The sequence below is a fragment of the Quercus robur genome, chromosome 11, assembly GCF_932294415.1.
Source record: "Quercus robur chromosome 11, dhQueRobu3.1, whole genome shotgun sequence".
Classification (NCBI taxonomy): domain Eukaryota; kingdom Viridiplantae; phylum Streptophyta; class Magnoliopsida; order Fagales; family Fagaceae; genus Quercus; species Quercus robur.
This window is the reverse complement of record NC_065544.1, coordinates 22,766,769-22,792,044: the sequence shown is the minus strand read 5'-3', so window position 1 is coordinate 22,792,044 and position 25,276 is coordinate 22,766,769. Positions and strand designations below refer to the sequence as shown.

General features: G+C 33.4%; 2 protein-coding genes across 10 annotated transcripts; both read left to right on the top strand.

The window, feature by feature from the left end:
* Positions 1 to 361: 361 nt before the first annotated feature.
* LOC126706981 (cytochrome P450 CYP82D47-like) lies at positions 362 to 3,964 on the top strand. Its single transcript, XM_050406570.1, has 2 exons — positions 362 to 1,602; positions 2,961 to 3,964. Exons 1-2 carry the CDS (start codon positions 652 to 654, stop codon positions 3,582 to 3,584), a joined length of 1,575 nt encoding a protein of 524 aa, XP_050262527.1. The 5' UTR covers positions 362 to 651; the 3' UTR covers positions 3,585 to 3,964.
* A 3,169-nt stretch (positions 3,965 to 7,133) lies between these two features.
* LOC126706637 (uncharacterized) lies at positions 7,134 to 14,000 on the top strand. Of its 9 annotated transcripts, none has more exons than XR_007648674.1 (4): positions 7,134 to 9,250; positions 9,526 to 9,581; positions 10,584 to 10,676; positions 11,530 to 14,000. XR_007648674.1 is itself a non-coding variant. In XM_050406172.1 (3 exons), exons 1-3 carry the CDS (start codon positions 8,978 to 8,980, stop codon positions 13,642 to 13,644), a joined length of 396 nt encoding a protein of 131 aa, XP_050262129.1. In that variant the 5' UTR covers positions 7,142 to 8,977; the 3' UTR covers positions 13,645 to 14,000. The 9 variants fall into 9 exon arrangements, 3 of the variants coding, with proteins under 3 accessions (XP_050262129.1, XP_050262131.1, XP_050262130.1); XR_007648673.1 differs by having other exon boundaries at positions 9,518 to 9,581; positions 13,610 to 14,000; XR_007648672.1 differs by having other exon boundaries at positions 7,135 to 9,250; positions 9,526 to 9,613.
* Positions 14,001 to 25,276: the final 11,276 nt, after the last annotated feature.

Genomic DNA, 25,276 nt, shown 5'->3' with positions numbered 1-25,276 from the left:
TTTTATAATATTTGCACAACAAATCATATGTGATAAGTTGTTACTGAGTTAAATTTGAACATATTACTTAAATTAATTTTTTCTCACTAATATTAACTACTAACAACTTACCACTTAAAATTTATTATAAAAATATTATGATTACATTTCTTAATTTTAATTTCTTATTCTTTATTTTATTTTCCCTTTATCTCTTTATTTTATTTTTCTTCCACACGTTACTATATTTTTTTTCCTCTTTTTTTCTCCACCACCCACGTAGTTCCTTCCCTTCACACGTTACTATACTTTTTTTTTCCTCTTTTTTTCTCCACCACCCACGTAGTTCCTTCCCTTATCACCATCTTCACTTTTCTTAGCTTTTCTTTCCTACCACTCCTAAGCATACCAGACCAGATGCTCTCCCTCTCTCTCTCTCTCTCTCTCTCTCTCTCTCACACGCATACAAAGATTGCCGGCGGATTACAAAGGCTAGAGAGACAACATTTTAAATCGGCGTTCACGTATGCCTGTCCTCCGAATGACGATTCGAATTTATTTTCAGCTTGCTTACCGCGTATCTTGTAAGAACTAAGAACCACCTCTTACTAATTTGGGCTATATATATTTTACCACAAAACCATTAATTGTCACTCACCAGAAAGATCAACCATGCTCTTCTCCTATCCGTTCTTCACAAATTCTATGGCTAGCATATTCACCATTTTCATGTTCATATTCTTTCTAATATGGATATCAAGAAGAGTTCAAAGAACTGCTAGTAAAAGTAAAGTTCTACCTGAAGCTAGTGGGGCTTGGCCTTTGATTGGCCACCTCCACCTGTTAGGAGGGTCAAAACCGGCTCATGTAGCCTTGGGTAACATGGCTGAAAAGCATGGACCAATCTTCACAATTTGGTTGGGTGTGCATCGAACAATAGTAGTAAGCAGTTGGGAGATAGCCAAAGAGTGTTTTACTACTAATGATAAAGCCTTTGCCAACCGTTCTAAAGGTTTAGCTCCAGAAATCTTGGGCTACAACTATGCCATGATTGGGTTCAGCCCTTATGGTCCCTTCTGGCGCCAAGTGAGAAAAATGGCCACACTAGAGGTCCTCTCAAACCACCGCCTTGAAACGCTCAAACACATTCGAGAAGCTGAGGTAAATGATTCTATAAAAGAGATATATAAGCTATTGGTCAAGAAGAACAAGGTGTTATTGGAGATGGAGAGATGGCTTGGGTACACAGCCCTAAACGTTATATGTAGGATGGTTGTTGGACAAAGATTTGGTAAGGCTACGACCAAGGTTGAGAATGATAGAAATGATCGGTGCCGAAAGGCATTGAGAGATTTTACAGATTTGAGTGGAGAGTTTGTGATCTCAGATGCACTACCGTATCTAAGGAGGTTTGACGTCGGGGGGAGCAAGAAAGCCATGAAGAAATGTGCAAAAGAATTGGATGATATTACTGAAGAATGGCTAAAGGAGCATAAGCAGAGGAAAATTTCTAGTGGGGTGAAGGAAGACCAAGATTTTATGGATGTAATGCTATCCATTGTTACTAATGATGATGAGACTTCCAGTTATGATGTTGATACAATCGTCAAAGCTACATGCTTGGTAAGCTTTGGATAACCCTATTAATTCACACATAGTATAATATATTTCCAAAATCCCATTTGCTACATATATTGAATTAGGTTAACTTGTTACACGTTATTTTAGACCATTTTTAATACGTAAACTGAAATTATAACCTTTTTTGTCTTGTTTGTAAAATTGTATAAAATAATTTGTGTAATAAACATTGTTCTATTGAATTTGTATTGACTTCAAAGAGTAACAGTTAAATTTCTTCGATAGATAAACACATTAATTGCCTGTATAAGAAATACAAAATTTTTGTGATACTTTTTGTGTTTTATTTTATGTTTTATAAATCACAACTTTTTTTTTTTAGTAAAAATAATTGAAGTTTAAAATGAAATAAAATAAAATTAGACATGTACCACAATTAATGGAGCATAAATACGTCACACAAGTGGTGCAGAATATTTAAAGGCCGTTTGAATGGCCTGTTTTCGTTAACTCAAGTCTCAATTTCCATAACTTATAACTTAAAAATTGTGGGAGTCATAGCTCAATATTGATTTGGCGCACGATAACTGTATCCATAATTCTGTTTTTATCACTCAATTATCTAATTTTTGAGTTATGAGTTATGGAAATTAAAAACACATTTTAGCTATTTTCAGTTTTCATAACTTATAACTCAATGATATTTCCGTAAATAACACTATATATATGGAGGGACCTACTGTCTGTCAAAACCGCAACTTTTGACCATTCTTTTTATTCACTAGGTTTGGTGCATGCGTTTATGTTCTTTTTTTTTTTCTTTTTCCTTTAACACTGGTGGCTTCTTCGTGTTCTTCACTGGGTTCAATTCTTTGTCTTTTTTTTTTTCACCGGGTTCTTTTTTTGGCTGGGTTTTTCTTGGTTCAGTTCTCTTTTCTTTTTCTTCTTTTCTTTTCTTTTTTTTGGGTTCGATGAGTTTGGGTACTGAAGAAAAAAAAGGCTGCACCGAGTGACAGTTATGGGACCCACAAATAGTGTGAAAAATATTGAGTGATAGTACCAAATGGGTGTGAAAAATTAAGTGATGAATGATAAGTGTTGAGTTATGAGTGATGAGTGATGGAAATTGAGTGATGTTGGAACTTCATGTTACAGAATTAAAAGGTTCAAACAATTTCATGATAATTATCTTGTGCATAATGGTTTATTTAAATCCTAAACTTGAAGGCATGTCATTTTCTTGTAGAATATTAAGCCATATATAATCAAATAGCATAAGTTTTGAATTCTTAATGCAATCTGAATTCTTGCTGCTATTAAATTTTATTCTTGGACCATGGCTAGAAAGCTTAAAGCTTTAGCCAACCATCTAACATTCTAACCTTATGTTACTTTTGTAGGCCCTTGTCTTAGCGGCTTCAGACACATCAACAATAACATTGACATGGGCTCTCTCTTTACTTCTCAGCAACCCTAAGACCTTAACAAAAGCTCAAGAAGAATTAGACATCCATATCGGTAGAGAAAGGCAAGTGAAGGAATCAGATATGAAAAATTTGGTATATCTCCAAGCTATCCTCAAAGAAACAATGCGTTTATACCCTGCTGTACCACTCCTAGTACCACACGAGTCAATGGAAGATTGTACTTTGGTTGGTTACCACGTCCCAGCAGGCACACGACTTATTGTTAATCTTCCGAAACTCCATCGAGACCCAAATGTGTGGGTGGATCCTAGTGAATTTCGACCTGAAAGATTTCTTACAACTCACAAGGATGTTGATGTTAGAGGCCAAAATTTTGAATTGATACCATTTGGAAGTGGTAGAAGAATATGCCCCGGGATATCATTTGCCTTGCAAGTTACACAACTCACACTTGCTACTTTGTTGCATGCTTTTGAAATTTCATGCCCATCAGATGAACCTGTGGACATGACAGAAAAATGTGGACTTACAAACCCGAAAGCTACACCACTTGAAGTCTATCTCACTCCTCGCCTTCATGCTCAAGTATATGCATAATTTGACTAGATATAATTTGATAAATTAAAGTATGGCGTGGTGAGATATGCATAATTTGACTAGGTATCACTTGAAAAATTATAATATGGTGTGGTGCAATAAATTGGTGTATGCCTTTTTCATGTAACCATTTAAGTGGCAAACATTAGAAAAGTAAAAGTCATTTGAAAAAGTTATCATCTTAGTTAATTTAGCTTTGTTTGAAAATAAGCTTTGTATTTGTCAAGTCATATTACGTGTAACTTGTAATTTGCATTTGTCTTGTGAGTTCTGTTTTTGAAGGTTGGATCTTTTTTGTAAAAATAATTTTTTTTTATTTATTGTCATTTTATGTGTCTTGTAATTTGGCATTTGACTTATATATGAGTTATGTTTCTTAACTGTTAGGAATTGTATTAACTGTGGGGGAGGTTATGTTTTGAAAATTACATGTGTATATAGATGGAGGAGATGTGGAACTTCAAATCAAGCCAAAAATCTTCAACAAGTATGTACCCCAATACTGCCACACAACCTTCATCATCGTTTCTGTTTATGGTCAGTGGTGGTGATTTTTTGATAAAAAATATATGTAGCCCAAACTTATAAATTTAAAATGACAACGATGTAAGGCAAGATAATATATTTGGGGGTTCGGGAGGCGCATAGATAGATAGGAATGATAGAAATAATCAAAAAAAAAAAAAAAAATGATAGAAGGAAAAAAAAGTCCTTGGCTAAGGGTGATTTTGGTTCAGCTTTTTGAAATTGAGTTTTTTGAAAAAGTGGGGGTTTCAAAAAATGCAGTACGAAACTTGGCTTTTTTAAAAAGCTGAGTGCCCATTTGGATTCAGCGTTTTCTGCTGAATCCTGGGCTGCGTTTTCTGATTTTTTTTTTTTTTTTTTTTCCCCAGCTGCATTATTTGACTAAGTCAACCGTGAACAGTGCACGAGTGCACTGTTCACGGACCCACAAATTCCACTTTTCAGCAACTTTTTCATTAAAAATGGGTCTCACGACACTATTCATACATTTAAAAATTATTTTGTTACAGTGTTTTCAGTTTCAGTTTTTAGTTTGAGCAAAAATAAGCTCAATCCAAACGGACCCTAGTGTAAGGTAAAAACTGTTAAAAGGTATTTTTTGAAAAAAGTGAGTATTTGACTAGCACTTATAAAAGTGGCGGTTTGAGTTATAGATTACCAAAAAAGACAATGTATATATAAGGGAGTTTATTTCATACTTAAATCAACTATTTAATAATACTTACTCCAAAAAAAAAAAAAAAAAACTACTTATTAATAATTGTTGATGCCCACTTTGGCAAGGAGGCTCAATAACAAGAAGAAGCCTAACAATATGGGAGGAAGATAGTTAACAAATTGAGTAGAAAATCATTACACCCGAATGGCAGGAATAATGAATCATAGGCTTAGAAGATAGCAAATGGGCCTTAAAGAAAGCAGGCAGACCCAAAAGAGCCTAGAGAAAGAAGTAGTAAACCCATGAGTATTGTGAGAAATAAAAAACAAGCAAGGATGGACCAAAAAGGCCCAAAATAATGAATTATGTGAGTAAGGGGTTGGTGGGAAAGCCCATAAACCCCAAAAGTAAAAGATATGGTAATTTGGGTTGAGGAAGCCCAAAAAACTTAGCAAAGGCCCATGGGAATAAATAATTGGAATGGACCGAGGACGCCCAAGGAAAGGAAATGGGCTGAGGACGCCCAAAAGGATGAAATGGGCCAAGGAAGCCCGGAAGCAATGGAATGAGCCAAGGAAACCCAAAACAGCATGAATACTAGCCCAATGATAATACTAGGCCACTGAAATTAAGCACAAGGAAAGAATACAACATGCCTAAAAGAGGCCCAGCAAGCATGGGTCAAACAATAGCATAGTAAGAATGATAGAATGACATTGCAGAAGTACTAACAGACCCATAGAAGGGGTAACGAATGGGTTAGAGAAGGAAAAGCTCACAATCAAGGCCTAGCCCAAGAAGGAAGCAAGTTATAAAAAACAAAGGCTCAAAGACTCATTCACACCATAAAAGGTCAAGAACGAGCAACAGAATCCGCAGTCGAGCCTTTAGGTCATGGCAAATGCATGAACAGTAGACAAGCCATGGACACACATGAAAGTGAAGTACACACAAGGCTCAAGCACCACTAACCTGTACCCAACTAATACAGGAATGGTGGGCTATGAGTCAGAGGTTAGAGAGGATATGGTCTGGCGGTGGGGAGAAGGGGAGAGCCTATTCTGGAGTTCTCATTTAAACTCTTTTGAGGGTAATGTCTTGTTGAAATGATGTACCACCCAAAAGAAGTAAAGATGAGTTGGAATCATTAGGTGCATGCCATGAGAGATAGTGAGAAAGAATGCCCACCTTTATTCGGATGGCAATGCCACAGTGAGCAAGTAAACAAAATAAGACTCTTTGTCTAGTAATGGGATGTGGCACGGCCAGCACAGGTAAGTGGTGGTAGCTGGGTAGCTGACAAGCTAGTAGGTGATCTGGAAGGACACCCACATCCAGACAAAAGTAGTTAAGGGGTAAAATAGTAAAAACTCATTACAACAGGCAAAATAAAAGGGTCTTTTGCTGTGCACAGGAGGGGAAACAAAAAAAAGGAAAAAAAATGGGATAACTTAACAACACCAAAAGAAAACAATGAAAGAAGGGAGTAAAAAAAAAAAAGTAGAGAACTTAGGAGGAAAAGAGAGTTAGAAAAGCAAAACAAAAAGTAGGCAAGAGTGTGGTAGCAAGCATGCACCGATAGGCTAATCCCTTCTCTCCCTCTAAAAGCCTACCCTCTAGCAAGGATTAAGAAATTTGAGGATAAGCCATTTAGGCCCATTCTCTTAAAGTGGGTAATTTCCGTGGTAGGATCTCCTCATGAGGTTACCCACATTGAAGAAGTGGTTCCCTTTTTGGACTTAACTCCGCAGGACAACCAAGCATGGAAAACTGATCATTCTTTCTTTCATTTTTTATTGATTACGCATCGGTGTATTTCCTTTTTTTTTCTTTATTGTTATCATCTTGTTTATATTGCATTTATATTGCTCCGTTGCTTCTTCTTTTGTTTCATTCAGTATTTCCTATTTTCTGGCTGACAGTAGGCATATTTCCTTTTGTTGTTGTTATATTACACTTACCTGCCATAACTCTTTTTGTAATAGTCCTCTCTGCCATGGGCATGGGACCAAAGTTTTAACAAAGGGGCTTTAGTTTGTGCACTAGCCGGTTTGGGATGTGCTGCAGTCAAGCCGGTCCTGACTCTCTTACCCATAACCATTGGGCCATAGAGTGGCAGGAGGAAGCCCAGCCTGCAGTTGCAAAAAAGTCCACCACCACAATAATAATAGTAATAATAATAATAATAATTTATTGTTAACTAAAATTCGTTGTAAAAATATTTTAAAGATAGCATTACTCTAATATAATTTTTTTTCATAAGCTTACTTTAAAAAAATAAAATAAAATAAAAAAATTGTTCATGCCCTTGCCCCACGTATAACCAATACAAAACCTTTTTTTTTTCTCAGCCACATCTTCTTCACCCTTTGTCTTTCTCCCTTATCTCTATTTTCCTCCACACACTTCTTCACATTTTGTCTTCTTTCAAGTTTCAACACCTCTCTCTATCTAACTCTATTTCACATATTGCATGCTTAACCCAATACCCACACTTCAACAAAGAGATTTCTGTGAGTCATAGTTTCCTTCGCACAATAAGGCTTCGCCTCATGGCTCATCAAGAATCAAGACCCACTTCGGTTCCACTAAGGAAAAATAGAGAGATCTCAGCAAACCTAAAGAAAATGAAGAACAACAAAGAGAGAGAGAGTTGGTCGCCGGTCATTGACTGAAGATTGGATCAGAGCAGAGCAAAGGAAAGGGAGATACTGCATAAGGGAAGATTTCGCTATATTCCGATGTTTTTTTTTTTTTTTTTTTTTTTTGCATTTTAAGGAATCCTAATTTGCAAGGGATTGATTTTTTTTTTTTTTTTCCTTAGTTAATTTGTGAATTTGTTTTAGATTTTTTTGTGTTTGGATTTGGAAATTTGTTATTGAATTGAACTTGGGCTAGACGCTATTTTATTGTGGTCTTTGTAGCAATTAATTTATCAAAGGGTTCTGGGGCTGCAAATGGCGATCTGCCTTGATTTATCAAAGGGTAAAATTGAGTTTTTAAGAAAATAGAGTGGGAAATTTAGGAAATAGTCGGTGGCTTTCCAACAGTAATGTTTAAAGGCGCTTTCGCTTTTGCTTTTGCAAAAGCAACTGAAAGCTGTCTACACATAAAGTGTTCATCCTTCACATTTCAAAACGCAACTTTTTGGAGAAAGCAACTTTTAAAAGCATTGCCAAACGCACATAAATTTTTTGTCTCAAAAAGCGCGTTTTAGCTTCTAAAAGCTGAAACAAACACACACATTTTGCGCATTTTCCAATGGGTGCATTTTTTAGTGGGTTCCATGCACTATTCACGGGACCCGCAAGTACTTTTTTCAGTAAAAACAACGTTAAAACTGAGTCTCACAGTACTATTCACACATTTAAAAATTATTTGCTACAGTGTTTTTAGTTTTTAGTAATAAGCGGTATTCAAACAAACCCTTAGTAGTTAATACCTATGTACCTGTTCAACAACTTTGAGATTTTTAAATTAGGTCTTTTTTTATATATTTAAATATTAATTAAATAATGTTTATTACTTTTTTTTTTTTTTTTTTTTGCTTTTTGAGATACAAAATTACTAATTAAGTTTTTGTATTTAAATTTTAAACCTACACAAATAAAAATTAATTTATTACATAGTTCAATAAGTTAGTATCATTATTATACAAATGAGTTAGTATGATATATATCAAATTACCAATAGGTGTAATAATCTATATATATAATAATAGGTGAAGCAGAGAAAAACTTAAATTCTACTTAAATTAGAATTCCTAATTAGAGTTCTAATTTTGTGCCATGTGTCTAGATTTATCCTTCTAAGTGTTCAATTCAAATCTGAAATTGGAGTCCAATTTTGCCCCATCTCTTAAGAAATGTTGTCCTCCACTCCTTTTTTCCTGAATAAAATGCTAGGTTCACCTTCCCTTCTAGAAATATGTGTTTTACATTAAATGTTGTGCTATTTTTTTTTTTTTTTTTTGGCTAAATAAAACCTGTTGATATCAGACACACCTGGTTCACCTCCCCTTCTACAATAATCAAACGCAAATTAGAAATACAGCTCCCCACAGATCCAAAACTCTTAGATTCAACACCTCCAGAACTCACACTTCGACCCCAACAACACCCACGATGACTTCTTGGAGCCTTCATGTTCTTGGCCTGACCTCAACCCTAAAACCCCGTGGGACCTCAAGCCTAGAGACCTCTCCGATGAAATGCCACCGTCTAACCCTAACAACAATGTTCCTTACCAGTTCGACCATGACTCTTCCACCCTTGCTTCCAAGCTCCGTAACCACCAGATTTCCAGCGCTACTAATTCTTCCGCCGCAACTGTTGCCACTGCCATCATGCTCCAGCAGCAACTCTTCATGTCTCGCAGTGCCAACGCCGAAGTTGAAGAGTCTGGTCTGATACAGATGCCGCTTTCTTTGGGTGCCTCCGATGATGTCGTTGATGGGTCATCATCTTTCAAGTCTCCCAATACGGTGAGTTTTCGAGTTTTGAATTTGACTTTACAATAACCGTTTGTGCTTTGAGTGGTATTAATGTAAATAGTGGTGAATTATGAGGGTGTTTTTGTTTAATTTACCCGGGTTCAATGATGAATGCTTTTCAACTGTGACTATTCTTATTTAATATTTTCTGGTTATTCGTATTTTTTGATTTCAAGTATTTTGGATTTATATCTGTCAATGTCAATTCCTTTCTCTACAGAGATGAGGTGGGTTCTTTCTAAGCTTTTCTTTTTCAAGGTTTGTAGGTGGAAAGGGAAATCCTTGGAAGCAATCCAAGTCTGAGTAGAAGCAGCACTACCAAGTATAGTTTCTACTTTATTGGAACCATCACCGGTAATTTTTTTTTTTAATTGAATTTTAAATATACTTTGTAGAGACAAAGGCTCAAAATCATGTAGTGGGCTTTGGGCTTCACCCGGGACAATTGACAAGTCCGATGAGAGGCAAATGGTTGTAAAAGGGACTCACAGTTAAAGTCCCATAAACAGGAAATGCATGAAAGATGATCCAAGGAGGAATACCTCCTTGGATGCGATCGATGTAGCTCAAATGCGTAACTCTAGAAATTAGAGGGCCCCTCCGAAAGGTCCTAGTGATGGGACTGTGTCATATAAACATACAGGGAAGAAGGAAATACAAAATATCTAAGGAAAAGCTGCTACTACCGCATTAAATGCATTACAGCTACTTTTCTGGCCACATTTATGTGAAGAGGACCTCTGAACAGTGTTGTCTTGGCTAGCACAACTCACAAAAGGCTAAAGGGGGGTGTCTGATGGGACGGGTACTTAAGTGAGAATTCAGATGATCAACAAGTGTAGGATCAAGATGGCTGAAAGAAGGCTATATAATGTGAAAGATCCCCATGAGATAGGGATCAGAAAAATAGAGAGAGAACATTGTAGTAATCTAAACTATCTTAGTATCCAATTGTGATCAATATACAATAATTGTGGCCTCCTTGGACTAAAAGTCCATTGATATCAACATCTCTTATTTGTGCTTGATTGTCATTTAGTCCAATACTAGCCATTGTCCAATTTACTAGGACCTAGTTCTTTGACCCATTCTCTACAAATTCATTGTATTGGGCTCATTGGACCAAAACTCCATCCATTTTGGGTTTGGGCCCCAAATTGTGACCCTACATACTTTATGTTTGGATATTTGGTTGGATTGGTTTGATTTTTAGGTATTTGGGTTAGAATTTATTTTTTTTCATTTAGGTATTTGGGTTTGGATTTTTTTTTTTCTATTTGTTTTTGTTTTAAATATTAGGATTAAAATGGTTCTGGGCTATTAGGTGATTGATTTTACAATCTGCATACTATGCTGCCAACCATGTCTTCTTTGCTGGATGCTACTTCTTTCTTTACAACAATCTGAACCTAAACAGGTATGTATTGTTTTAGACATTTCTTATATGATTTATTCTATTCTAATCAATTTGTTTATATAACTTCTACTAGATGTTTCTTTGCATATATTTTATTTGAATTTTCTTCAATATATTTATTTAATGGTATATTGCTATGATCAACATGAAGATTAATTAATATTTTAGACGCCTCTTAGAAGTAGTGAATGTAGTTTTTAATATTAGTGCTTCTCCTCAAAAAGTCTAAATACGTGCACATTCTCATGGATTGATTCCTTAATGTACAACTTTGCCCAGTTTTGAAATTGGTGGATATATGACAAAAAAATAGGTATACAATAGTTTTTAGTGGTAGATGATTTTAATATAGTTAATTTTTTTTAAGTTCTATTGTCATTTATAAATGGCCATTAATATCAGATTGAATTAATTATGAATCTAAGAGCAAGCACCGTGAAACTAAATTGAATTTTAGTATAAAATTTCGAAATGAATAGCAAAGTAGAAATTGACAATGAACATTCCACCAGAAAATTATCAATGAATATTCCATGCCTTTATGTATGGGTGGATTCTTTTATTTAAGTTCTCTTATTTAGAACTCCCTTCATGCCATATCGTTAAGCATTATGATATGTTAATCATGGAAAATGTTGTGTGTATTGTTGTGTTTTCCTTCTCTAAAATGGGATATGCTATGAAGTTTTCGGGTTTATGCATGTGCAGAAATAATAATAGCTTAATATGCGTCTTTTAATGAACCAATGCTGTATTCTATTAAAAATACATCAAATTTTATTTTGTTTTAAAATACATCAAGTAGGCTTTAGGATTGAGGTTTAATTTTTTTTCCCCATCAATTACATTTCAGGGTTTGCTATGACTTGAGCTACATTGTCTAAGGAAGTCAAACACTTTAGTGAGAGTTTTGTTTTTTTGTTTATGTGTCCTTAGTATGTTTAATTATTTGGTTGATTTATTAATTGACATGCTATATCAATATAGCTATTCTGACATATAGAAAAAAAGCCCATTTAAAACTATACAATGTTTAAGTTAAAAAGTGAAAGGTTATACCGTATGAAACAAACACGTCTAAAACAATTAAAGCCAGATGCTAAATCTCACACAAACATTAAACCCACTCATCCAAAGCTAACTGCCATTAAAACTACCTATTTTCTTCCTCAAATAAACATATTTTTCAATATGTTTAGGCTTTTGGGTTAGATTTGATTAGTTTATATTAGATTTCCTTTTCACTGTTCAAGTGATGTCACAAGGCAGTAAGAGAGAAGAGCAAGAAAAAATATTGTACACAAAGAAGGTATAGGCAATAGGGAGAGGCTTTGGTTGAACTTTGAAGTTAACAAAGAAGACAGATTAGTCTCTTTCTCTCTATATCTCTTTCTTTATTTTATTTTTTTTTTGAAAAAATTTTTGTGCTTTTTTTTTAGTTCTAAATTTTAGATATCATAGTTTTTTATTGCGCAAATGTTACTATTTTATTATTTATTGGCATTTTTTTAGGCACCCATGAAATATCTTCAACCCACAATTCAAATGTTAACAGGTACTAGATCTCTTGGAGATAGCAAAAGATATCACTTTCTTACCCTTTTTCATAACCATCATAACTCCAAAGTCAAAATAGAGCAACGTCTTTGCCAAACAAACTTCTTCTTCTCTTATTGTGTATGCTGTGTTTATATTCAATTGCTACTCGAATCAATTTCTTCTAAAGAAAAACTCATACAATATATCCCCTGTTTTTTTAAGCGGGGCAGGTTAGTATGATTTCAAGAGAGAGGAATATGCAAATATGTCTATTTTCTTAATGCCAATCTCTTTCTCTCTCCTTGGAAGACTGACAATTAAGGGGTTTTATTTTTTTAAAAGGCACTATTTCGTTTCCCTATCCTAAAAAACAATAAATATATATATATATATATATATATATATTGTTTTTGTATTTGAATAAATGCTTGAATGTGTGATGAAACCCAAATACCTAAATATTTATTGCAAGTTTGGGTATCTTAGTATCTATTTTTTTTGTTAGTTTTTATCACTCATGTTGTTGAATAATTTTTTTTGTTGAATTATTTTTGAAAATTTGTGCACTCATCTTAATTTCACTGAATTTTGCATATAAATTCATGTTGCTATTGCATATAACCTCATGTTTAAGTTGTTTTTCGTATTAAATAAGTAGTGTGGTACTCAGTTAAGGTACATCAAGATGTTTCTTCATATTTAGGTGTGGGTAGACTCATTACATGACTTTAAGTGTCCATATTCTAAATTTCCAACATATGTGCACCTTGACAGCAAGTGTAAACTATAATATGGTGACATTTACTAGTTGCGTTCATAACTAGGACTCTTTCTTTTTTTTCTTTTTTTTTCTTTCGTACATGCTTGCTTTTTGTTTCCTTTTAAAGGTTGGATGGAATACCATGTTGTCTTTGGCAAGATGCTATATGGGATGGATGTTGTCTACAAGAGTGAAGTAGAAGGATATCTTCCTTTATTGTTTTGGGATGTTATTGGTCAAATATATATAAATTTTACCATTTACCTAGAGATGGTGTCTTTAAGAAAAGTCTTCAAAAATCTTATCCACAGTCCATCTATTTCAAAGTTATTTTCTTAGAACAATGGTCACAGTCCATATGCAGTTTATTAACAAATTAACTATTTTTAAATGGATAACATTAGAACTACGTTTTGATCCAATTTAGTATTGGTTTCTTATGAGCATTCAACGTTACAACCTTATACCCAATTCTTGATATGCATGTGTTTGCACTTGCACCCAATTAGGGACCAACAAATTGGATAATTTATGATATAATAATCCTTTGAGTTTTATAGTGCAACTCAATGCATCATTTTATGTTTTATGCTAATGCTATTTTTTATGAATATTTTATTTTTTATTTTGCTAGGTCTTAATTGCTACTTGGAGCCAGAGAGCAATTGAAAAAGAGGTAGAGACAAATAAGAAAATGAATATTGATGAAACTGAGAAAAGTGCAAATATTATCAAGATCCTAATGAAATAGGAGTTGATGGAAAAGGACAATGGTAGGAAGCATCAAGAAATTGAAAACCAAATGTACACAGCTCAAGGAAAGAGCAAGGCAATGCAGATTTCTATTGGTACCAGCTCTTATCTTTTAATGATTGGTATTGAGAAAATTCAATAATGGAAGACTTGGATAGGCCTACCATAGCCACTTCCTTTGCACTTACATAGGCTTGGACATTTGATCTTGAGAGACCAATTTTTAGTTTTAATCAGTGCAAGTACAAAATAAGGATTGGCTTTAAGGGATCTCTTTTTTCTCTCCCCTTACCTCATGATATATTTTTTGTTTGACTTTGTATTCTTGGAATGAATTGTCCTCTTTGCAATATAAATTGGGGAGTTACAGTAAGAATCCTATAACGGTGAAGAGGTGTTTTGTATTTTCCACATTATGTTTCATTTGAATATATTTCATGCATAAACACAGATTAAGAGGGATTTTACAATCTCCTAAAAGAAGGAAGTTTATAAAAAAATAAAAAAATAGGGAAGTTTTTTTCTTCTTTTTGTCTTTTTCTTTTTTGACAGAAGTACTTAGTTTTCTATTGTTGTTGTTAGCTTTGCTTATTTTGTTTATTCATTTGTTTTTATTGTGTATGTCTTGAATACTTATAGATGATATACTTTTATTTATTTATTTTATGAATAGATGATTACATAATAATCGGTGGAAAGTTTCATGAATTCCATAACTTGGGTGTGCGTATAATCTTATATATCACTTTATGTAATTTTGGAGTAAAGCCTAATAAATTTGAGGAACCTTTGTGTAATTAATCTTGATTCTTGCCGTCGAAATTAGAAATTGTTATCAACTTCCTTTTAATGACTATTTTTGACTTTTTTCTGTAGTCTCTCTTTACACTATTCCCCTATTTTTACCATCCCTTATTGAGTACTTATATACGAAGTAGGAAATAGAATTATTTTAGTATTATTAAACTTCAATTTGGTTTTATTAGACATTTAGATTTCTTGTTGTTTACTTCAAATAAACCTGCCATGTTTTGTGTTTTCAATGATATTTTTATTCTCATGTGCTATTGTAGATTTATCACTTCTTTGTTTAGGATATTTGTGTCACATTTGGTTTGCTTTTGTTTAGAGTATTTGGGTTAATTGGTTTTGGGTATTTGCCAATGATGTTTTCAAAATAGAGAAAAAGACACACAATCATGCATTTCTTTTCCTTTTTCTTAAGAGATGAATGGTGACAGTCTTAAGTTTGGAAAACACTATATATTTTTTTCCATAGTGTTACCAATTGAGATAACCTTAATAGAAGCTTAAATTAGAGATATGCACATGTTTTGATCCTAGCCACTTTGAGATGTACATATATATTCATGATTACCTTCTTAATTTGTAGCTAATATTTCTGCTATAACTGTTAAAATTATGCTTTAATCTTGATTTGGTGTACTTTACTTTCTATTGCATTCATCTCTTAGGTTGTATTGTAACTATTGTAATTTGATATTGTGGTTAACATAGTTCTATGATGCAAAGGATTATATTAAAAAACAATAAATTATACTATTTCACAATGTTACTGCTTGAAATACATAGCAAAAGCTTGCAATACAGGAGGAAAAAAAAAAACCTGCGATATAGAGATAGAGAAGGAGGAAAAAAAAAAAAAAAAAAACCTTACGACCCAGATATAAACCATCGTCCATTCCCTCGCTAGACTTAGACATTTTTATAGATTATGAAAATTACAAAAAGATTGGTTACAATTTTGGGTCTTAACTGTAAATGAACGGAATTGAAAACAATTATATGTGACTAATCTTAAAGATGTTGTTGGGATCAAATCAGTATAATATTGAACATTGTGCTGATATTTAAGTTTCTGTTCTCAGCAATTTAGTTTTGATGTTGTTTGTTCTGTAATGAATATGTGTTGTTCATTCTGTTATGCGTGTTTGTAAGGTTGAATTTATTCAACCATCTAATTGGCTTTATTTTGTGCCAAATTTGCTTGTATTTCAGCATTTAGTAACCCTGTATTTAGGTGGGTTTGTTGTAAGGGTAGTGAGTGAGATAGAGTGAAGTTTGCTCAAGAGTGTGCAAGAAAACAGAGACTCGCGGCTTGGCCTCGCGGGTGACTCGCGGCTGCAAGCCGCTAAACGCAGCACACGTGCCAAGCATGCCGGAAGGTGAACAGTCATGCTAGCTGGAGCACTACAGGAAAAAACAGGACAACTGGCCATACGGTTATCTCACGACTGGATCTCGCGACTTAGTCAAGCCGCGAGGTCAAGCCGCGAGCCACCCCTGTTTTGTAAAACCTGACATTTCACATTCCTCTCCCACTCCAGTATAAATACCCCTTTTACCCACAAATGTAAGAGAGCTTCCAGAGAGAATTTTGAGAGAGAAACCCTAAAGAAAAACAAGATTGATTCACCAACAATCTATACATTAGAGTCTCTTCAAATTCCTCAACTCTCTTCCTCTCCATTGTCAAGTCCTTGAGAGGCATTTTACTAAACCTTGTTCTCACCATATTCATCACTGTGAGAAAGCTGTTTGGATTTCTGGGAAGCAGTTAGGAAGGAACCAATCTTCATTGGTTGATGCTACGGTCTAGTAGCGGAATCCGGGAAGCTAGAAAAGAAAAAGGTTCGGCGCAACCTCGTTGGAGCAAGAAGTTTGGAGGGCTTAGGTGTACTGGGTAAATTAGGCTTGGAAGGTCTATTGCTGTCCATGTATCCCAACTATATTTTCTAGTGGATTGTTTACCGCTTGGAGGGCGGCGGAGAGGTTTTACGCCGAGGGCTTCAGTTTCCTCTTCGATAACACATCGCGTGTTGTCTTTGTGTTTGCATCTTCCTTCCCTTTTATCTTTGCCTTTTATTAATTGCTGTGGGTTGTGTTTTTAATTTGGCTTAGATAGTTTTTCCAATTCCATATTATAACTTATGTTAAGTTTCCGCACACTAGTTGTTTGACATAATGGTTGAATTGGTTAAGTTGTAATTTGGGAGTCTAAACGTTCAAGGGTGTTTATACACATATTTGAACTTTCAGTGTTTGTTACCAGTGTTCTTAAAAAGTTTTATTACGTATAACTAATTGGCAAAATACAATTGTTAACAACATTCTATATAATTTTTATCTATTTAGATTAGTACATCAATCTTTGGCATCCACATCCAATTAAGGGCTTCCCTAGCAAGTGTGTAAGTGATTCTATTGATCACTGCTAAGTATATAAAAGATCTTATACTTTACTTATAAGTAGATTAAAGTTCTTTTGAGCTATCAGTGATGCTTGCTCTTATTAACCAGTAACTCTATCAGTGTCATATACATTCCTTTAGACCATTTTAAACCTGGCAGATTTAAGGTGTTGTTAGTTTCATTAATGTTTGTAATATGTCATTACTAAAATTTAATTGTATTGTATAAACTACATGCCTATAATACAACTGACAAATACCTAATTGATCTATCAACAAATATGCCTAGCAGTGGGTTCCAGTTAGCTCAACTAGTAAAGTCTCTGATGGTTGTATAAGAGATTTGGGGTTCAATTCTCGCCTACACCAAAAACTGATTGCTGTCTTGGTCTGATGATAAAAAGCTATCATCAAGAGCAGACGCCTAAAACTCTCTCAAAAACAAATATGCATAGAATATGCCTAAAATATAAATTGTATTGCATAAACAACAAATATAACTGACATATTTCTTGCAAAAAAGAATATTTCATAGCTAGCTACTAGAAGCTCTCTTAATGTTCAACTGGATTGGATGTTCACATATTTCAATGGGATCTATCATAATGTTGATGGTTAGACTATCATTTGAATTAAGCTTTTAATACAAAGTTAAATTTATTATTTACATTTTTTCCTTTTTTTCTTTATTGTTTCTTTAGTGTTTGATAGATTGTGTTGAGAAACTTAATTTAGCCATATTCATGATTGAAGAAATTGGAGGGAATGAAATAGATGCTGTTATAGTAAGTATTATTAGCAAACTAAAAAAAAAAAAAATCCTTTTTATTTTCCTTGCAAAATGAATTGTTATGATTATTAATTCCTAATTCTCCATTATTGTTCCATAGGGTCATTGGTTATGGTGATACCCAAATAGTTGTCACAGAAATCTTCTCAATAGGCTATTTACCAATCTATCTTACAGCACAATACACTAACAATTCTTCTACTTGTGACAAAATTTGGCAAGTCTCTTTCTACGTCTAATAGAATGCATAAAAAATAGAACATGATATGAAGGAGATTTAGTAATGGATTTTGAAATTTTTCAAGGAACAAGATTTGATGATGCAAATGTGTAAAAACTTGCTGTGTGTTGGAGGTGAATATTTCTATGACTCCAATAGATTCCAATACACCAACCACATCTAGTAATACCATGATATTAAATAAAGAGTTAGAATCGAATTATCAATGGTATTATTTTCTTTGCTTTTTAGGAATTTTATGCTAAACTCATTGATTTAATTATGTTCAGGTTTTATTCCAAAAGTTTTGATAGCTATAGTTGCCCCTTTTTCCAATCCTCAACTAAAAAAATTTCTTACTCATTTTATTGCTTAAACACATAATTTCTAAAGTTCTTAGTTACTACTTGCTGGACTTTTTGGTTTTCAAATTTTGTGGTGAATGTGAGAGCATGTTTTTTTTCAGGTAGGGATTTCATCTGATGTAGCAACAGCTGCTACAATAAAGATGGGAAAGTGTCTTAGTGATAGAAAAGTCATTGTTTTGCTATAAGTCTTATTGCCTTCTTCAAATTAATATAGAATCTCTATATCATGTTATTATATTATGATAATCAGTTTAGCATATTTTAATTGAAGTTTCACTTCAAAATCCCTTTGAATATGCTTATGATGACTCCCTTTGTACTCCTACTGATGGTAACATTGATTTTCGGACGATTTATGGGGTTCCAGCAGGAAGGGCATAAGATATAGCCAAAGATTTGAGTTTTGCATTTGCTAGAGACTCTGCTTTAAGTTTACTGGCAAGAAAAAGGGAAGGGGTAGCCATGGTTCATGGGGTTTTGGATGGTTCACTGACTATGTAAGGTTGAATTTATTCAACCATCTAATTGGCTTTATTCCGTGCCAAATTTGTTTGTAATTCAGCATTTAGTAACCCTGTATTTAGGTGGGTTTGTTGTAAGGGCAGTGAGTGAGATAGAGTGAAGTTTGCTCAAGAGTGTGCAAGAAAACAGAGACTCGCGGGTGGACTCGCGGCTGCAAGCCGCCAGAAGCTGCACACGTGCCAAGCATGCTGGAAGATGAACAGTCATGCTAGCTGGAGCACTACAGGACAAAACAGGACAACTGGCCATATGGTTAACTCGCGACTGGATCTCGCGAATTAGTCAAGCCGCGAGGTCAAGCCGCGAGCCACCCCTGTTTTGTAAAACCTGACGTTTCGCATTCCTCTCCCACTCCAATATAAATACCCCTTTTACCCACGATTGAAAGAGAGCTTCCAGAGAGAATTTTGAGAGAGAAACCCTAAAGAAAAACAAGATTGTTTCACCCATAATCTATACCTTAGAGTCTCTTCAAATTCCCCTACTCTCTTCCTCTCCATTGTCAAATCCTTGAGAGGCATTATACCAAACCTGGTTCTCACCATCATCATCACTGTGAGACAGTTGTTTGGAGTTCTGGGAAGCAGTTAGGAAGGAACCAATCTTCATTGGTTGATGCTATGGTCTAGTAGCGGAATCCGGGAAGCTAGAAAAGAAAAAGGTTCGGCGCAACCTCGTTGGAGCAAGAAGCTTGGAGGGCTTAGGTGCACTGGGTAGATTAGGCTTGGAGGGTCTATTGCTGTCCTTGTATCCCAACTGTATTTTCTAGTGGATTGATTACCGCTTGGAGGGCGGCGGAGAGGTTTTTCGCCGAGGACTTCGGTTTCCTCTTCGATAACACATCGCGTGTTGTCTTTGTGTTTGCATCTTCCTTCCTCTCTATCTTTGCCTTTTTATTACCTGCTGTGGATTTTATTTTGTTATGGCTTAGATAGTTTTTAACCAATTTCATATTATAGCATGTTTTAAGTTTCCGCACACTAGTTGTTTGACATATTGCTTGAATTGGTTAAGTTGTAATTTGGGGGTCTAAACGTTCAAAGGTGTTTTGTACACGTTTTTGAATTTTCAAACTACATTGTTCAGTTCCAAAGCCAAAGGAGTTGATGGATTTAGCAATTTTTGGAGAAGATTAATATGAACTAATTGTATTTGATTGATGACAATATAGACTTCATTATTATTCCTGTTTCTTTTTCATCATGCAGTTTAGTGGCTTGATGAAAGTACAAATTTAAAAAAAAATCATGAATCTAAATATTTATGAGGATTGAAAAAATTAACTTAGGGAAAATAGTTTGTTTCCCATTGCTTTAAATTTTACATTTAGTTTGCTTTAAAAATGTCTAATAGCATCACTTAAATAATAAAATCCAATATATATTTTTATTGTTTTATCTAATTCTATCCTCCTTATGATAAAACCAAAAAGAAAAAAAAGAAATTGACCAATAGTGTCACTATAATTAACCATTTCCATGCGGTAATACCAAAATACAATATATACGAGTTTATTAATATAAAAAAAAATATATATATATATATATATATTTATATATATATATATATACTACTAAGTTTTGTTAATGAAATTTTTTTATTAATAATATAAATTTAGACTTAACTGAATCTTTTAAACATGAACAAACTCATAATTAATAATATATCAATTCTCGTGCAGTAGCACAAGTTACGTACTAATTTATAATAATGGATAAAATGAAATAGAGTATTCACCGTGCGCGTGTACAGTGGGTGGGATACTGTGTGGGGGCGGTGGGCCATCCGGCCATGTGGTTGTGTCTTAGTGAAGTTTGTGATAGTGTGTGGGGCCGTGCGCCATTTTTCTGGGGTTGTGGGCCATGTGGCTTTGCTGTGCTAATGTATGTGCAGTGTGCTATGCATGTATTCTTAGTGCAGAGTGCAGATTAAAAAAAAAAAGGCGAAAAACACATTTTGGTCCCTACATTTTGACCCGATTCCCGTTTTAGTCCCTAAGTTTTTTTTTACCGCTTTTAGTCCCTCTCCAGAAAAACGGTTCCATTTTAGTCCCTGCCGTTACATCAGAAACGGATATTGCTGACGTGGCAAACAGCAAAGTCAAAAAATAATAAACTAATGTCCACGTGGCCTAAATTAATAATAAAAAATATTTTTTAATGCCACGTCAGCATCTAAATTAAAAAAATAAAATAAAAACTCTCATAAAAAAAATCCTTAAATAAAAAAATTAATTTATTAATTCTAACTAAATAAAAAAAATAAAAAACTCTCATAAAAAAAAATTAAAAAAAAAAATCCCCAGAGACCCAGACCCATTAACTGAAACCCAAAATAACAAAAACAAAAAACACATTTGCTTTCAACGTTTATTTTGTTATTGCCCTAATAAACCCAACAGCCCCAAACCGACGGAGAGAGAGAAAACTCATCGCTATACGCTGAAAGGTTTGATTTTTTTTTTTTTCTCTTTCAATTTGTGTTTTTGATTATTTGATTTTTGTTTCTCAAGATTTTGTGGCTGTTTTTCGATGTATCTCAATTTTTTTTTTCGGTGGTTTGTTTTGTTCTGTTACTCTGTTTTGATTGTAAATAAGAGAGAGGAGAGCTATGAAAGAGTTGGGTTTGTTGTTTATGAATATGTTTGTGTTAGAGCTTTTTACAAATTGGGTTTGGTGTAATTTGTTTGAACATGACTTTTTCTGAAATGGGTTCTTCTAGATTAGTTCATAGATGCAAAAATTTAGGATTTTTAAATTAATTTTGTTTTGTTTATGATGTTACTAATATAGAAAGACCATGCTTTTTTTTGGAAATGGGTTCTTTTAGATTTCGTTCATAGAAGCAACAATTTCAGATTCTTCATGCAAATATGTTTGGATGCCGTACCATCTTCATCACCGAGATTTCTCTCTTGATGTGCTCCATCATACCCACTTGGATCACTTTCTCTTTGCTCACAACCTTCAAAGGATATTGTTGGGTTTATGTTCTTGCTGGGTTTTGTTGTTCTTAGTTTTAAATTTGTTTTTGATTTTTTTTTTTATGAGAGTTTTTAATTTTTTTTTATTTAGTTAGAATTAATAAATTAATTTTTTTATTTAAGGATTTTTTTTATGAGATTTTTTAATTTTTTTTTAATTTAGACGCTGACGTGGCATTAAAAAATATTTTTTATTATTAATTTAGGCCACGAGGACATTAGTTTATTATTTTTTGACTTTGCCGTTTGCCACGTCAGCAATATCCGTTTCTGATGTAACGGCAGGGACTAAAATGGAATCGTTTTTCTGGAGAGGGACTAAAAGCGGTAAAAAAAAAACTTAGGGACTAAAACGGGAATCGGGTCAAAATGTAGGGACCAAAATGTGTTTTTCGCCAAAAAAAAAATGAAAGCTTATGAGTTATCCCAATCCAGTACTCTCATTTTCATCATGAGAGAGAGAGAGAGAGAGAAAGAGCTGGGGTTACCTCAGATTAGCATGAAGCTCAAGGTGCTATGCCCGCGCACGGCACACCATCCACCACTGTGAAGTTATTGTAATTTGTAAAGAATGAAAGAAAGCTTATAAAAAAAAAAAAAAGATTAAGATGAAGAAATTTAGCATATTTATAATCTCTATTTCAGAAATTTTAATCTCTATTTTAGAAATTTATAATCTCTATTTTGTTTTAGAAATTTATATACTCTATTTTAGCATATTTCAAGACATTTACATCATATTATGAATGAATTTTTCTGGTATTAATTTTGATTCTAGTAGATTTTAAGGATGAATTAATGAATTTGTATCCTATGATTTAATTTTGTTAGCCGAATTTTGACTATTTTAGTTTTTTCCTTTTTTAATCTTATATATTTTAGGATACAATGAGGTTTTTTTAATGCATTTTATTAACCAATAAAATGACTTAAAATTTTCTTACTTAAATTTTTTTTTTTTTTTTTAAAAATATATATATATATACACACACACATATATAAGTAGGGCCTTCTTTTTATTTTGGAGAGATTGCATTGCTGCTTGTATGCTTCAACCAGCCCTATTTGGTACGTGAGATATAAAATGACATTCCAAATTTTTTTTTTTTTCACCTTGCTTGTCAGCTTAGGGAAAAGATCCTCTCCTTGTTAAAGTTTGGGCTATAAATATATTTCACCTAGGGCTGTAAATGAACCAAGTGAATCTTGAACAACTCAGGCTCTGCTCGATAAAAAGCTTATTTATGTTTGTTTGTTTATAAATAAGTCAGGCTTGAGCCTTAGTCTTAATCTCATTTAATAAACAAGCCAAGCCCAAGCAAAAAAAATTGTTCACGAACAAGCTCATGAGCTATTAGGCTTGATACACAACAATTCAAGCATAGACTCATTTATAAGTTTATATATGTTAGCTAAATATACTCATTAAACATATCTTAATAATGACATGGCAAATATGAGACCACTACCTGTATTACCTTAATTTTTTCCTTCCCTTTAAACTAATTAAGAACCACTTTAGACTATAGTTACATTTAAAAATAAATAAATAATTAAGTAGGCCACATATGATCTTTCCCTATCAATCATCTAGAGTAAGATGTTAGTATTTTCTCATTTATAATAGTTACAAACAGGTATTTTTCTAGTCCTCCACCATCTAACGTGAATGTAAAAATTGTATTTTAAACAATTGCTGAAGTTGTAGACAAAGAATGAATTTAATTATGTAAATTATTAATTTGAATAATAGCTAACCATAAGTAAGACTAGATGCATGATAAAATGAGTATACTATTTTCTTTTTCTTTTTTCTTAATTTTAGAGATTTAAGCATTTAATAATGTAAACTTTTTAGATCTCAAGCTCAAAAACTTGACTTGAGCTCGAGTTTGGGCTTGATATTAAGCTTGAGTTTGGCTTGACTAATTAACCAAGCCAAGCTCAAGCTTTTTGGCTTTTCCACAAGCTCAAGCTCAAATCCTATTTTTAGGCTTGTCATAAGCTCAAGCCAAACTCAAGCTTTTTATTTTTCCTGACGAGCCAAACTTGAATATGCATTACTCGACAAAGCTCGGCTCGTTTACAGCCCTAATTTCACCACAAAACCACTGTCACTAACCAAAAACAGCAAACATGCTATTCTCCTACCCATTCTTCACTACTTCTATGGCCAGCATATTCACCATTTTCATGTTTATATTCTTTCTATTATGGATATCAAAAGGAATTCCAACTACTACTAGTAAAAAGAGAGTTCCAGAACTGTTTAAAAAGCAACCATTATTTCAGCCAAGGGAAATTGTACTCACACATTTGTTTAAATAGCAAAGAGTTTAGTTCCTCAACTAGCACTTCCTAGTATTTTTAACAAAGCAATAAAGATATCCAGGATTTAAATTCCCCCACCCCCAACTATTGATTAGATTAAAAAAAAAAAAAAAAACTCGTTAATATACACTTTGTATACTCAATGTCCATAATTTCACACGAAATATTCACAATTTTTATTCATGTTTACATATAAAACGTGAAATGGTTTATGTGTAAGGATTTGGTCTTGTATGGCAGCCTTTTACCCTTTCTCTATAGTGTGGGGTTGGTATTTATATGAAAAAATAGGTTAAAATGTCAAGTTTTGCAAAGTCAATTTATTATATTGTTCATGAATTTTCACTCTAATGTGTCTCATGAACTTTTTGTCTAAATGTCACTTTTGCAAAAATGATTTCAATTGAGAAAGATATCTAGGATTTAAATTCCCCTACTCCCAACTATTGATTAAAAAAATTTAAAAAAAAAAAAAAAAAAAAACCTCGTTAATGTACACTTCATATATTCAACGTCTATAATTTCACACAAAATATTCACATTTTTTTATTCATGTCTACAAATAAAACATGAAATGGTTTATGTGTAAGGATTTGGTCTTGTATGGCAGCCTTTCACCCTTTCTCTGTAGCATGCGGTTGATATTTATAGGCAAAAATAAGTTAAAATATCAAGTTTTGCTAAGTTAGTTTTTTTTTTTTTTTTTTGGGAGAAAAAGGTAAGTGTAATATATATATATATATATATATAAATCCGAAACCTCTGAAGCTCTCACAATTTTCCACGTCAGCAAAATATTTAAATAAAATTATTTTTATTTAGTCCAAACTTAACAAAAAATAAAATTCTATCTCTCTAACAAGTCCAACTTAAACTCAAACTCATTATTATTATTATTTTAAACAAAATTATTTTTGTTTAACCAAAACCTAACAATGAGTGAAACTCTACCTCTCTTTTATAAGTCCAACTTAAACTCAAACTCAAATGTTGATAATATTTATAAAAAAAAAAAAAAAAGACTCACTTTCTCAAAAAAAAATTAATTCGATTCTTTCTCCCTAAAACAATTCAACTCTCTTTCAAAGGCACTCTTTTTATTCGACTCTCTCTTTCAACCCA

Coding starts and splice junctions, on each gene's coding strand:
- LOC126706981 (XM_050406570.1), top strand. CDS start 652: ATGCTCTTCTCCTATCCGTTCTTCACAAATTCTATGGCTAGCATATTC. Junction 1,603..2,960: donor TCGTCAAAGCTACATGCTTG/GTAAGCTTTGGA, acceptor TTACTTTTGTAG/GCCCTTGTCTTAGCGGCTTC.
- LOC126706637 (XM_050406172.1), top strand. CDS start 8,978: ATGCCACCGTCTAACCCTAACAACAATGTTCCTTACCAGTTCGACCAT. Junction 9,251..9,525: donor CTTTCAAGTCTCCCAATACG/GTGAGTTTTCGA, acceptor CAAGGTTTGTAG/GTGGAAAGGGAAATCCTTGG. Junction 9,614..13,609: donor CTTTATTGGAACCATCACCG/GTAATTTTTTTT, acceptor TTATTTTGCTAG/GTCTTAATTGCTACTTGGAG.